The sequence below is a fragment of the Fukomys damarensis genome, unplaced genomic scaffold (assembly GCF_012274545.1).
Source record: "Fukomys damarensis isolate Sample0158 unplaced genomic scaffold, DMR_v1.0_HiC HiC_scaffold_23, whole genome shotgun sequence".
Taxonomy (NCBI): Eukaryota; Metazoa; Chordata; class Mammalia; order Rodentia; family Bathyergidae; genus Fukomys; species Fukomys damarensis.
Genome location: NW_022900935.1, coordinates 6133566 through 6145412, shown reverse-complemented (window position 1 = coordinate 6145412; position 11847 = coordinate 6133566). Strand labels below are relative to the sequence as shown.

The 11847-nt window shown below is 49.0% G+C and overlaps 1 protein-coding gene and 1 non-coding gene across 2 annotated transcripts; both read left to right on the top strand.

Moving 5' to 3' along the window:
• The first annotated feature begins 5241 nt into the window (after positions 1-5241).
• On the top strand, positions 5242-11600 carry LOC109118117 (ephrin type-A receptor 10-like). The gene is made up of 3 exons (XM_019207728.2): positions 5242-5311; positions 7408-7472; positions 8259-11600. Exons 1-3 carry the CDS (start codon positions 5254-5256, stop codon positions 8973-8975), a joined length of 840 nt encoding a protein of 279 aa, XP_019063273.1. The 5' UTR covers positions 5242-5253; the 3' UTR covers positions 8976-11600.
• On the top strand, positions 8009-8113 carry LOC117287402. The gene has a single exon (XR_004518722.1). It is a non-coding gene; the product is annotated as a U6 spliceosomal RNA (small nuclear RNA).
• Positions 11601-11847: the final 247 nt, after the last annotated feature.

The following is an 11847-nucleotide window of genomic DNA, read 5'->3' as shown; positions in this document are numbered from 1 at the left end:
TGCTGTTAAAGTCAGATTGATAAGCCTGGACCAAGGTAAATGTCACCCCTGACACCACTTGGCGGCGGGCCGGCCCTGATGACACCTCTGTCTTTTCAAGCACATTTCTCTCTGTCCTGTGCTTCCTAGACACATCCATCTCACCAACTCTCCTTTTCTGTGCTTTCCTCTCTCTCCCTCCCTCCCTCTCTCCCTCTCTGACTCTCCCTCTGTCTCTCTCTCCTTTCCTCCGCACCCCTTATCCTTTCTTTATTCTTCCTTTCCTTTTTTTCTTCTTTCATTTCTCACTTTAATTAAATATGGAGCTGAATAATACTATATACCAGAGCTCTATGCCGAGTAGCATGTTGGGCGATATGCTAAAATTGGTTTTTTTCAGTCAGCAGGGTAGCACGTGCCTGTAATTCCAGAATTCTGGGAGGTTGAGACAGAAGGATCACAAATTCAGGCCCAGTCTAGGCAATTTAGTGACTTAGTGAGACCCTGCCTCAAAACAACCACAAAAACATAAAATAAAATAAAATGGGCTGGAGTCATCTCTGTGGTAATACACAAAAAAATTGGTTTTTGACCTCACAATAGCCCTGAAAAGTTTTTATTCCTATTTTACTGAGGAAGAAATAGAGACTTCTAAAGGGCAGGTAGTTATATTTTAAAATTTAAAGATTTTCTCTGTTTAATTTTATTATCAATTAAATGCCTTATATTTCCTTTTTCTTAGAAAATGCAATTTGAAAATATGTTTACAGCTACCTTTTTACCTTTGGTTGTGATTTGCTTGTGCCAGAAAAAAAAATCCACCTCAAGTATGTTTATTCTTTCCTTAGGCAGGAGAAGGAGACATGAAATGAATAAGGAAAGATACATTTTTTTGGTACTGGGGATTAAACTCACAGCCTGTACACTCAGTTACATCCCCATCCCTTTAAAAAAAAATTTTTTTGAGACAGGATCTCACTGTGTAGTTGAGACTGACCTGGAACTCACTATGTAGCCCAAGCTGGTCTCAAACTCACAGCGATCCTCCTGCCTCAGCCTCCCGAATGCTGGGATTACAGTCATGTGCCACCACATCCGGTTTAAAATTATTTTTTTTAGAGCAGAGTATAGTGGCACACACCTGTAAACCAAGTCCTCAAGAGGCTAAGGCAGGAGCCACTAACAGTTTGAGGCCAGCCTGGGCTACCTAGTGAGTTCAAGATCAGCCTGAAGTACATAGAGAGACCCTGTCTAATTAATTAAGTTTCCCAAGCCTGGCAATTGAATTTGTGATTCTCCTGACTCTGCCTCCCAGAATGCTTGGATTTCAAGTGAGCACTACACCTACCTGTGACCCATTGGGTGTTCAGGAGAGTGTTACTCAATTTCCATGTGTTTGTGAAGTTCTTCTGGTTTCTTATGCTATTGATCTCCAGTTTGATTGCACTATGGTCTGATAATATACATGGGAGAACTTCAATTCCTTTGCATTTACTTAAACATGTTCTATGAGCTACTATGTGGTCTGTTTTGGAAAATGACCATGTGCAGCTGAAAAGAATGTATATTCTCATTTTGTCAGGTAGAACACTGTAGGTGTCTATTAAGTCCATTTGTTCAAAAGCTTGGTACAGTTCTAATATTTCATTGTTGATTTTTAGTCTAGATGATCTGTGTATTTGTGACAATGGGGTATTGAGGTCTGCCACTACAGTTGTATTAGTGCTAATTTGTTGTTTCATGTCCCTTAATATTTGTTTTGTATAGTTGGGGGCATTAGTATTTGGTGCATATATATTTATGATTGTTATCTCTTCCTCTTGGGTTGTTCTTTTTTCAAGGATGTAATGATCTTCTTTGTCTCTCTTAATTAGTTTTGGTTTGAAATTTACTTTGTCTGCAAATAAGATAGCTACCCCTGCTGTTTTCTGAGTTTGTATGGCATACAGAACTGTTTTCCATCCTTTTACTTTCAGTGTGTGAGTATTTTTTTCAAGTAGGTGTGTTTCTTGTATACAGCATATTGTTGGATTTTGCTTCTTAATCCATTTTGCCTGTCTGTTTCTTTTGATTGGAGAGTTGAGGCTATTGACATTGATGGTTATAACTGATATGTATTGACTTATCATTGTCATATTATTTTCCTGTTGTTCTTTTTTAAAATTTTTTATTCCTCTCCCTTTAAATTCTTGCCTATTAGATTTGCTCTGTCATGTCTCATGGAGTTGTGACTAGGAAAATTTATTGGGAAGTGGGAATAAGGAAAAAGAATGGGAAATAAGAATAGCTCCTGGGAGATAGGAGGCGTCTCTAGTGGTATGCCTGAAAATGCACTTTTAATTCCTTTGGCTGTTGAGTTAGGCTTCTCAGTCCCAACAACTGTTCCCCTATGGTCCAAGAAGGTGGTGAGGTGGAAGTAAGTGAAAACTCCTTTCCGTAGTGCTCCCTTGGGGGTCCAGGAGGAGCAGAAGAAACAAACAGGCTGTTTCTAGTTGTGTTTGGCTCTCCTCCGCACTTACTCCAGGGCATGAAAGGTGCTTGGCTCCTGGAAATACCAAATATAATCACAGGATCTTGGTTCTAGGCTACAGGAGTAGGCAGCGGAGCCTGGGCTAAAGGTCAGAGTGCAATAGCACAGAAGTACCAGGTTCAGGCCCTCATGGTTCAGCACCGTGGACAGCAATCAGCCAAATGGTGGGGGGGTGGTTCAGCCCTATGACCAGTAGCTCCTCCCTGCTCTCACCCCAACCCTGTTCCTGCTTATTGCTGTTCCAGGAAGGGCCATAACCCTGGCTATTATTAGTTGACTGGCCTCCAGCTCTTAAAGGTCGTGATGAATGATGGTTTCTTTTCCTTCTAAGGCCCTCCAGAATTTTTTCACTGAGTTATCTATTCTTGCAGTCTTCTGGTAGAGCACAGTCCACAGTCCATGGTGGAGCAATTTTTATTAAGATGTGTCTGATTTGCATATATCTTCATACACTATGGTTTCTCTGTTCTAGTTCTAATATAAAAGAATTGTTCAAAGGAAGAAAAAGGATTATTTTACTGCTTTTATTCCTCTTGCTTTTCCCTATTCCTAGGGTTTCCGTTGGGCATTTTCTCCACATGGCTGCAACTGGACTCCCCACAACCTGGGGTTTGTTGAGAACATCCTATATAGCTCTCTTCAGTTAACTTCCCCCATCTGTCTGTCTTCTGAAAGATCTTTGCAAGGCTCGGAGGGAGTCTGCATTTTGTTTTTGCATGTAGGGTCAGAACCTTTGGGCTGGAGTCCCTGGAGCTGCCACAACTGGCGCCTCAGAGACTGCTAAGGAGATGGGACCGGTTCTGAAGAGAGGAGAGAGGGATGGTGCAGGGAGAACTCATTCTGAAATGAAAAGGAGTCCTGGGTCTCTAAGCAGCTTCTAAAAATACCATCTCCCAGCGCTGGGGGCAGGGGGAGGGGAAATCGATGGTGAGGAGAATGAGGATGGGAAGGAGGTGGGGAGCAGGAACCCTTCTTCAGGTGGATCTTATTTCAGAGGCCCTGCCGGCATCCAGGAATCGGCCAGGTGCCACACCCCCTTGGCTGCCTCAGCGGGCTTCTGCCTCCGCGGTATGCGAGCCCCGCCTCCATCTGACCCTTCTTTCTAGGAGCAAAGGAGACCAATTCCTCCCACCTATTCCTCCTATCGCTACATACTGTCCAATAAGTATGTCTGAGTGTGTGTGTCTGTGCACATTCTACACACACGCACACACACACGTGCCATCACGCATACACAGAAACGAAGACAGCTTGTAAATGGCTAGTGATCTGAAAAGCCAGGAATTCTCATTACACTGCGCTCAGAGAGGTATAGAATGTGGTAAAGATGGGGCGCTCCACTCCTCAGGTATCCATGGCACAAAGCACGGCACCCAGGAAGTGCTGTTCGGAGGGGTGAGGAGTACATGCAGGCAAAATGACACAGACACTCAGACCTCAAAGGCCAAGTGGAGGCGGGACTCCTAGTCATCTCGGAATCTCTCCCGCTATTATAGTGTCCAAAGGGAAAGGGGCTGGGTCCCCCAAAATGAACTGAAAAACCACAAAGTGGGTGGAGCTTTCTCCCTTCAAAGTTCAGCCTAAATGGTGAAGCTCTATAGCTGCCGCTTCCTTCATCCCGAACAGCCCCAGCCCTTCCTACCACCAAACGGTTAAACCTTTGGCTTGCACATAAATGACCTTCGCTAAATAGAGGTCATGTTCCACCTTTTCTTGCGGCTCCAGCGCTGGCTGAACTCTGTCTGGGAGGACGGCTCCGCCTCTCTTGCAGATGCCTCGGATTCCCGGCCACTGCCCGCGGCGCCAGCCTCCTGGGGTGGGTGGAGTGGGGTACTCAGAGGGGGACCCCAGCCTGAGCAGACTAAGAACAGAGGTGGTTGCGGGGTGTGCTGATGTGTATTAGCAGTAGTAGCAAGAACCCCAAGAACCCATGGTTCTGCAAATCTCCAACGCCCCTATCACAGCGTCCACGTTTTCCCATCCTCGGTAGCTCTGCTGCTAGGGTAGGATCCTGTCTCCCACTTGGCTCTTTTTTTTTTTTTTTTTTAGCAGTTCCTGCGGTTGGGCTTACCTCTCCCTCCCTAGTGTGTGTGTATGAGAGAGAGAGAGAGAGAGAGAGAGAATGAGATCAAGCCAAGAGACCCCAGGTACCGCAACACAGGAAGAGGCCCAGGGCTGGGAGGGTAGAGATCCCAGAGCTCAGGGAGGGTCAGGGCATCAGGCTTGGCAATCCCCGCAAGTCCTGGGAATAAGACTGCTCCCAGGCTGGCTGAGAGGCTGCAAGAGTCGCCACTTCCCAGTGGACCGCCCCTTCCTAAACCACGCCCACCCCGCCTACTTCTGAGGAATGAGGGGCTACGGTTAACATTCTGTTCCACCGACGCAGCTCCTCTCGCTCCCCAGCAGCCCGGCTCCAGCTCGGGGCTGCCCCACCCCCATGGCTTGGAGATCTTCGGGACCCCTTCTTTTCCCTCTCCAGTTAGGTGTTCCGCCCCTGGCCTATGAAACTCCACCTCCCCACCCTCTGCTGGCCCGGATTGGTGAACCTCTCCCCCTTCCAGTTGGGCTTTGCCAGCTTCTGTTCCTCTCTTTCTGCAACAGGAAGCACCCTAGTGGACCTTCCTGCTTGTGTGCCTTCCGGGGGTGGGGCAGGTGCTAGCCACAGCGGGCCTGCTCCTGCTGGGTCTTCTAATTTGTTCCACTGGTCCTCAGGTCTGTTTCTCTGCCGCCTGCTCGTCTGCCTGATGCCGCTCTGTCTCGCGCTGGTTTTGGGACGCGGGCGGCCCGGGACCGCCGAGGAAGGTAAAGAGGCCGGTGGCTGTGCTGGGAGCCTGGGATGTTAACAGATTCGGGGCCAGGGACGCGGGTGCTGGTCGGAGTCGTTGGGGAAACTAGAGTCTGTTTGGGATCTGAAGCAAGCGGGGAGCGGGCGGCAAAGAACAAGAGAGAGAACGAGAAAGGTGGCTAAGCGATGGGAAGAGAGCGGCATTAAGGATCTTGGGGCTGGAGACCTAGGAGGGTCGGGAAAAAAAGAGACCAAGGAACCGCGGGAGCCAGGGGCCAGTAAGATGGACAGGTTGAGTGATTGGAGGTGGAAGCTGTGGGGGCGGGGAGAAGCAGAGAGCAGAGGAGACAAGACGCGAAGGTGAGATCGGAGTAAGAGGAGAAAGGATGGATCCCCAACAGCTGGGGCTCGGGGACCACTGCGTGGCCATCAGGAGGTGGAATGATGGACTGGGTGGCGGTGCAGCCTCAAAGGCTGGCCGTGGAGCTGTCCGCAGTGCTGAATTCGGAGCCTGGTCTATCTGGCGCGGACCGCGTTGCCGGGTTGGGAGCTGTCAGCAGTATCAGAGCCCGCTTCTTCCCTTTGATTCTGCATTTGGGGGAGCTATAGGGTCAGCTAAATCCAGAGGCATCATAGCCAGGTGTAGAATCCTGAGGAGCTGGAATTGGGCACTGACCACAGGATTGGTCCCAGTGCTGGATCGCAGATGTCTTTCAATATATAATTCCCATGTGCTGTCACTTGTGTGAAATCAGCATATGTCAGCGGTCCTGCCCACCATCGCGGATGCCTCTGGAGCCTGCCCCTTTTAGAGACCCTTACCTCGGCGGCCCACCCTCTTCTTTAAGCTCCAGATGAGTAATCCTCCAAGATTTGGGGGTAGGCTGGCTTCCTATCCGCAGGCTGCTGGTTCTGCTGTCCAAACCCGTGCTTCTCTGTGACCAATGCTGAGAAAATGCAGACTCCTGATCTGACACCTCCCCGTGGAATAAAGTGACACCAAGCTTCTCTGGTGTGGGAGGCATCATGGATTATACATAAAAGGGCCCCTGATATCTTTTCAACAGCAGTAGAGTGACAATACCTTGAAAAGGGTCTGGTTGAGAAGATGGGATATTTTTATTTCTCCTGTTGCCAGTAGGATCTCACTACTTGGCTTCCCTGGAGGCCCTGGGAATCAAAGGAGGAAGGATGAAGTCTCCTCCACACCGGGTGACCAGCCTTCAGAAGAGCCTCTGGATCTGAGTGAATTTGAGGAATCCCCAGTTACACTCATTTTCTCTCTCTAGTAGACACTTAGCTATAATTTAGGAAACCTGGAAAGGATGGGGAGGATCACTGTCTCCCTACCTGCAATTTGAGAGCTGGCCTTAGGGCATGTGCCAGAGATTCTGTGGAAGACTGAATAATGTCATCCCTCCCTAAAAATGTCCATGTCCTAATCCCCAAAAACCTGTGAGTTCTCTTGTAAGTGGCAAAAACGGGGACTTTGCAGATATGATCGAGGATTCTGAGATGAAGAGGTTCTCCTGGATTATTTGGATGGGTCCAGCGTCATCACAATGCCATGGCCCTTATATGAGGGATGCAGGAGGAGTCAGAGTCTGAGGGGAAGGGGTATGATGACAGAAGGGCTGGTTGAAGTGATGCACTTTAAGGTGGAGGAGGGGCCATAAGCCAAGGAACACAGGAGGCCACTAGAAGCTGAAGAAGGCAAGAAATGGATTCTCCCCTCATCACCTCCCGAGGAATCTTTCCTGCTGACCCTGACACTTAGTGAAACTGATATCAGGCATCTGACCTCCAGAGCTGTAAGAGGAAAAAAAAATCATGTTGTCTTAAGATACTAGGTTTGTGCTAATTTGTTACAGTAACCCCAGGAAACTATATAGGCTCTTTTCCTAATTATTGTTAGCTTCATCTCTCTGGACTTGAGCGATTCACGCCCCCCCCCCCGCTCCAGGGATTTACAAAATAGAAAACACTTGTATGTATGCTTTGCCACATCCTTTATTCTCTTGGTTAGCAAATTTACAGAGAATTCAGTGAAAGATCCCACCCTCCTAAACTGACCTTTTCACTTTCTGACATCTCTGTTCTCCACTCTCCTTAGTCATTCTCCTGGATTCCAAAGCCTCCCAGGCTGAGCTGGGCTGGATTGCACTGCCAAGTAATGGGGTAGGTGTAAAATCATCCCTCCATGCCCCAGGGGTTTTCTGGTACTCTTAAGTCTCAGTCCCTTTAGCTCCCTAAGTTCACATCAAGTCCAGGTGCATCTCCAGAGGTGTGGTCTACAGCAGTTCTAATAAGCCAAAGCGGCCTATTACAAAATATTGAGTGGTCAGACAGACACGTGGATAGATGATAGACAGACAGGTAGGTAGGTAGCTGGCTCTGTCCAGGAAGAGATATGTGACATCTACATGGAGCTACAACTGGACAGTGCCTTGCACATGGTAGATACACCAAGCAGTGTGGTCTGGTGACTGACAGAGCAAGCGAGGCTCGGGAGTCCTAAAAGAGTCTTGGGAGGTGGGGTGGGGGTGCAAGTGGTGTGGGTTATAACGGCAGCTTGGTGTACTGCAAAGCGTACTGCACGGAAGTTAGGAGACTCCAGGAAGCATTTCTAGCCCTGCCTCTAACTCAGTCCACGCACTCGGTCAATTCACTCTCCCTCTGCAACCTCAGTTTCCCATCCATAAAAATAAAGATTAGTGCTTGCTTCAACAGCACATACACTAAAGTTTGGATCATACAGAGAAGATGAGCATGGCCCTGATCAGGGGTGACGTCAAACTCGTGAATCGTCCTAAGTTAAAAAAAGAAAAAAAAGGATCGTTTGTTTCCAAAGTTTCTTCTAGGTCGACCTTTGGGGCGTTTAGGGTAGTGAGAGAGGGGTCAGGAGAGGGTGAGATTACAGAGAAGAGGCCAGGGCTTGACCCCCCTCTTCATTCTTTGTCTCAGTGGGAGGAGATCAGTGGCGTGGATGAACACGACCGGCCCATCCGCACGTACCAAGTGTGCAACGTGCTGGAGCCCAACCAGGACAACTGGCTGCAGACAGGGTGGATCAGCCGTGGACGTGGGCAGCGCATCTTCCTGGAGCTGCAGTTCACACTCCGCGACTGTAGCAGCATCCCTGGCGCCGCAGGCACCTGCAAGGAGACCTTCAACGTGTACTACCTGGAAACGGAGGCTGACCTAGGCCGTGGGCGTCTCCGCCTGGGAGGTAACCGACCCCGCAAGATTGACACAATAGCAGCAGACGAGAGCTTCACGCAGGGCGACCTGGGTGAACGCAAGATGAAGCTGAACACAGAGGTGCGTGAGATCGGCCCGCTCAGCCGGCGGGGTTTCCACCTGGCCTTCCAGGACGTGGGCGCGTGCGTGGCGCTGGTCTCTGTGCGTGTCTACTACAAGCAGTGCCGCGCCACGGTGCGGGGCCTGGCGGTGTTCCCAGCCACTGCGGCCGAGAGCGCCTTCTCCACACTGGTGGAAGTGACCGGGACGTGCGTGGCGCACTCGGAAGGGGACCCTGGCAGCCCTCCGCGCATGCACTGCGGTGCTGATGGCGAGTGGCTGGTGCCCGTGGGCCGCTGCAGCTGCAGTGCGGGATTCCAAGAGCGTGGTGACGTCTGCGAAGGTATCTGGCGGACTGGGTGGTGCGAGGTGGGAGCATAGTGTGCAGGTGGCAATTGGGAGACGCAAGACGGAGAGGAACGGAGAAGACGTGGGCTTCTGGGAGCTGGGGGTCGTGGTCTCTTGCGAAACTTCTAGTGGACCCAGTTTGTGAAGTTACCAACTTCTCCATGACGAGGCTTTAGGGATCTGTATTTCAGGGTCTGCAATAGGCAGCTCACACAGGCCTTTTCATTTATCTCCTTATTTCACAGATAGGAAACAGCCTCAAAGAGATCAATACTTCACTTGCAAAGTTAGGAGATGGGGAGTCAGGATTTTAATGCAGCTGTGCTCAGCTTTCAGGCTCTACCATGCCAGGCCACCTTTTCCTACACATAGTTTTGGGCTAGCATTATAGGGAGTGAGCTCTGTGTCACATGCAGCTGCTGACCACACACTGTACAAGTCAGAGGGTGGGGGGGCATTCTTGAGTTCAAGGGAAAATAGGAGGTTGCACCAGATAACTACTATGACCCCACTCAACAGTGTGTGTTGGAATCATTGTGTCCTGCAGGGGTGTCCTCCATGGTGGGTTTCTGACAGGCTCTTTCTTCAGTTGAGGACATTAGGAACAGATTTCTCCGGTCCACTGTCTGCAGCTTTGGAAGCAGAGCCTAAGGACGGAGTTGTGAATATATGCCTTTAATGTAGAAGGGTCAAGAAATATGTAGACCAGGTCCTTTTTTTGTGGCCAAGACAAGGGAAATGAATCAGACATAGTCCCAGCTCTTGAGATGCTCAACACATAGAAGAAAGGCAAAGATTTTTAAAAAGTCACACAGGGGTGACACATAGTATAACACAGGGATACAGAGTGGTGGGAAGGCAGAGGAGGAAGAGACTAAACTTACTGTCGTGCCTGTGTTCAGTCATCTACTCAGTAGAAGTTGAGAACCTACCAGCTGCATTTTGTGTGTAGATAGATGAACACCACCATCTATCTCAGGGGAAATGGATTTAGTAATCAACTCAGAGGCAAGAGTCTTCCTGAGCTCTTCAGGATCTTGTTCTGTGCTCTACATCTCTCACTTCAACCTCTATTTCTATAGTTACACCCGTGGTATACGGTGGTCTACTTACGTGAATTTCTCCTACTAGACTAGAAACTTCTTGAGCCCAGACCCTGGGTGTTATTAGTCTCAGCAGCTCTAGCGTCCATAGCAGGATATAATATAGGTAGGAGAGGGGCTAAGTGGGAAGGCACTGAGCGAAGAAGTGGATGCCATAGATTTCATTACATATCATTGGAGAACCAAAGACACATGGAGAGGGAGGACCCAATTCTAAGGATGAAGAGTTTCCCAGAGAAAGCAAGAAGGCCTTTATTTCCGGCAGCTGAGAGCATTCTGAGCTTAGGGACTGTGTGCAAATGCACGGTAGCAGGAAGGTAGCATGGTTGGTGCTAAGTAAGCCAGTGAAGTCAGAGCAGAGGGCATGTAAGGGGTGTGAGAACTGATGAGCCAGAGAGGCCAGGGCAAATCATGAAGGGACCACGAATGTTGGGAAAAGGAGCTCAAGCTTTATACTTTATACCAGTGAGTAATCTAACATGTTCAGATTTACATTTTCAAAAGATCACTAGAGCTACAGTAGCAAAGAAAGGAGTGGAAAGGAAGGATTAGAGGCCAGAAGATGAGGAAGAAAGATAGTGCAGTAGTCCAGAAGAAAAAGCATGGGCTCTTGGACTAAGGTGGTAGCAGAGATCCTTGAGAGCTGAGGATTGGTGTGATCAGGGGATAGCATCCGAAGCATTTAGTGACCACGTGATACAAGAGACAGGAGCCCCTTTGACTCCTATGCTGCTGGGAAACAAATGGACAGAGGGATCAACCACAGGGTGCTGAACACAGAGGCTGTGGATTGGCTGGTGCAAGGAGGGGAGGTAGCTAGAAAGTGGGGCTACAGCTCAAAACTCAAATACTATTCAAAGCTGTGGGTGTGGCCAAGGTAAATTAGGGGACTCCTGGGGTAAGAAGCAAGAGGGCCAATACGGCAGACGCAGAGGAGCAATATTTCAGGAGAAGTGGCAAAAACCAGAGCGTATTAGAAAGACTAAGGAGTAGTGAGAAGCTGGGGGGTAGCCAGGAGCAGGTCTGTGGAATCCCAGGAAGATGGTGGCATCTGGAAGGAGCAGCCTACAGTGTGGATGAGCAGACAGGTAAGTCAGGGATCAGACAACGTCCACTTGGTGGCCTTGGTGAGAGCAGTTTTGGTTGAGTGGAGAGGCCATTTTACAGTAGGCTGAGAGTGAAGGACACAGATGAGTTGGAGTCAGGGAATCTAGGAGCTTGGACTTGAATAGGGAGGAGAAGAGGTGGCATCTTCAGGAGGTCATCAGGGGAGGAGGGAAGGGGTAGAGAGAGAGGAAGTGAGAGAGGGCTGTCATTTGAATACAGACAGAGGACTTGTTTGTATGCTGAAGGGAAAGAGCCAGTGGGGTACCAAGTGTGTGGGAGGCGGGAGTGGTCAGCTCCAGGGGAAGGAGTCTTTCATCACTGATCCATGTCAGAAGTACTGATGCATATTGCTAACAAAAAAGTAGGCCAACTTTTAGCATTTACTTAATTGACTGATTACAGTACTGGGGATTGGATGCATTGAGCTATATCCCAGGGCTTTTAAAAATTATTTTTATTTTGAGACAGAGTCTTGCAAAGTCACTAAATTGCCCAGGCTGGGCTTGAACTTGCAATCCTTCTGCCTCAGCCTTCCAGAGTGCTGGGATTAAAGGTGTGTCCCACCATGCCCAGCTAGTCAGATTTGTGATTGTTTAAAAATATTCTCTATGCTGGGGATTTAGCTCACTGGTGCTGCTGCCTGCCTCCCAAGTGCAAGGTCCCAAGTTTGATCCCCAGTACAAAAAAAAAAAATT

What these genes read in the sequence shown, in the direction of transcription:
- LOC109118117 (XM_019207728.2), top strand. Translation starts at nt 5,254, where the DNA reads ATGCCGCTCTGTCTCGCGCTGGTTTTGGGACGCGGGCGGCCCGGGACC. An exon ending in GCCCGGGACCGCCGAGGAAG is followed by an intron (nt 5,312 to 7,407) that starts GTAAAGAGGCCG and finishes CACTCTCCTTAG; the next exon opens with TCATTCTCCTGGATTCCAAA. An exon ending in TTGCACTGCCAAGTAATGGG is followed by an intron (nt 7,473 to 8,258) that starts GTAGGTGTAAAA and finishes TCTTTGTCTCAG; the next exon opens with TGGGAGGAGATCAGTGGCGT.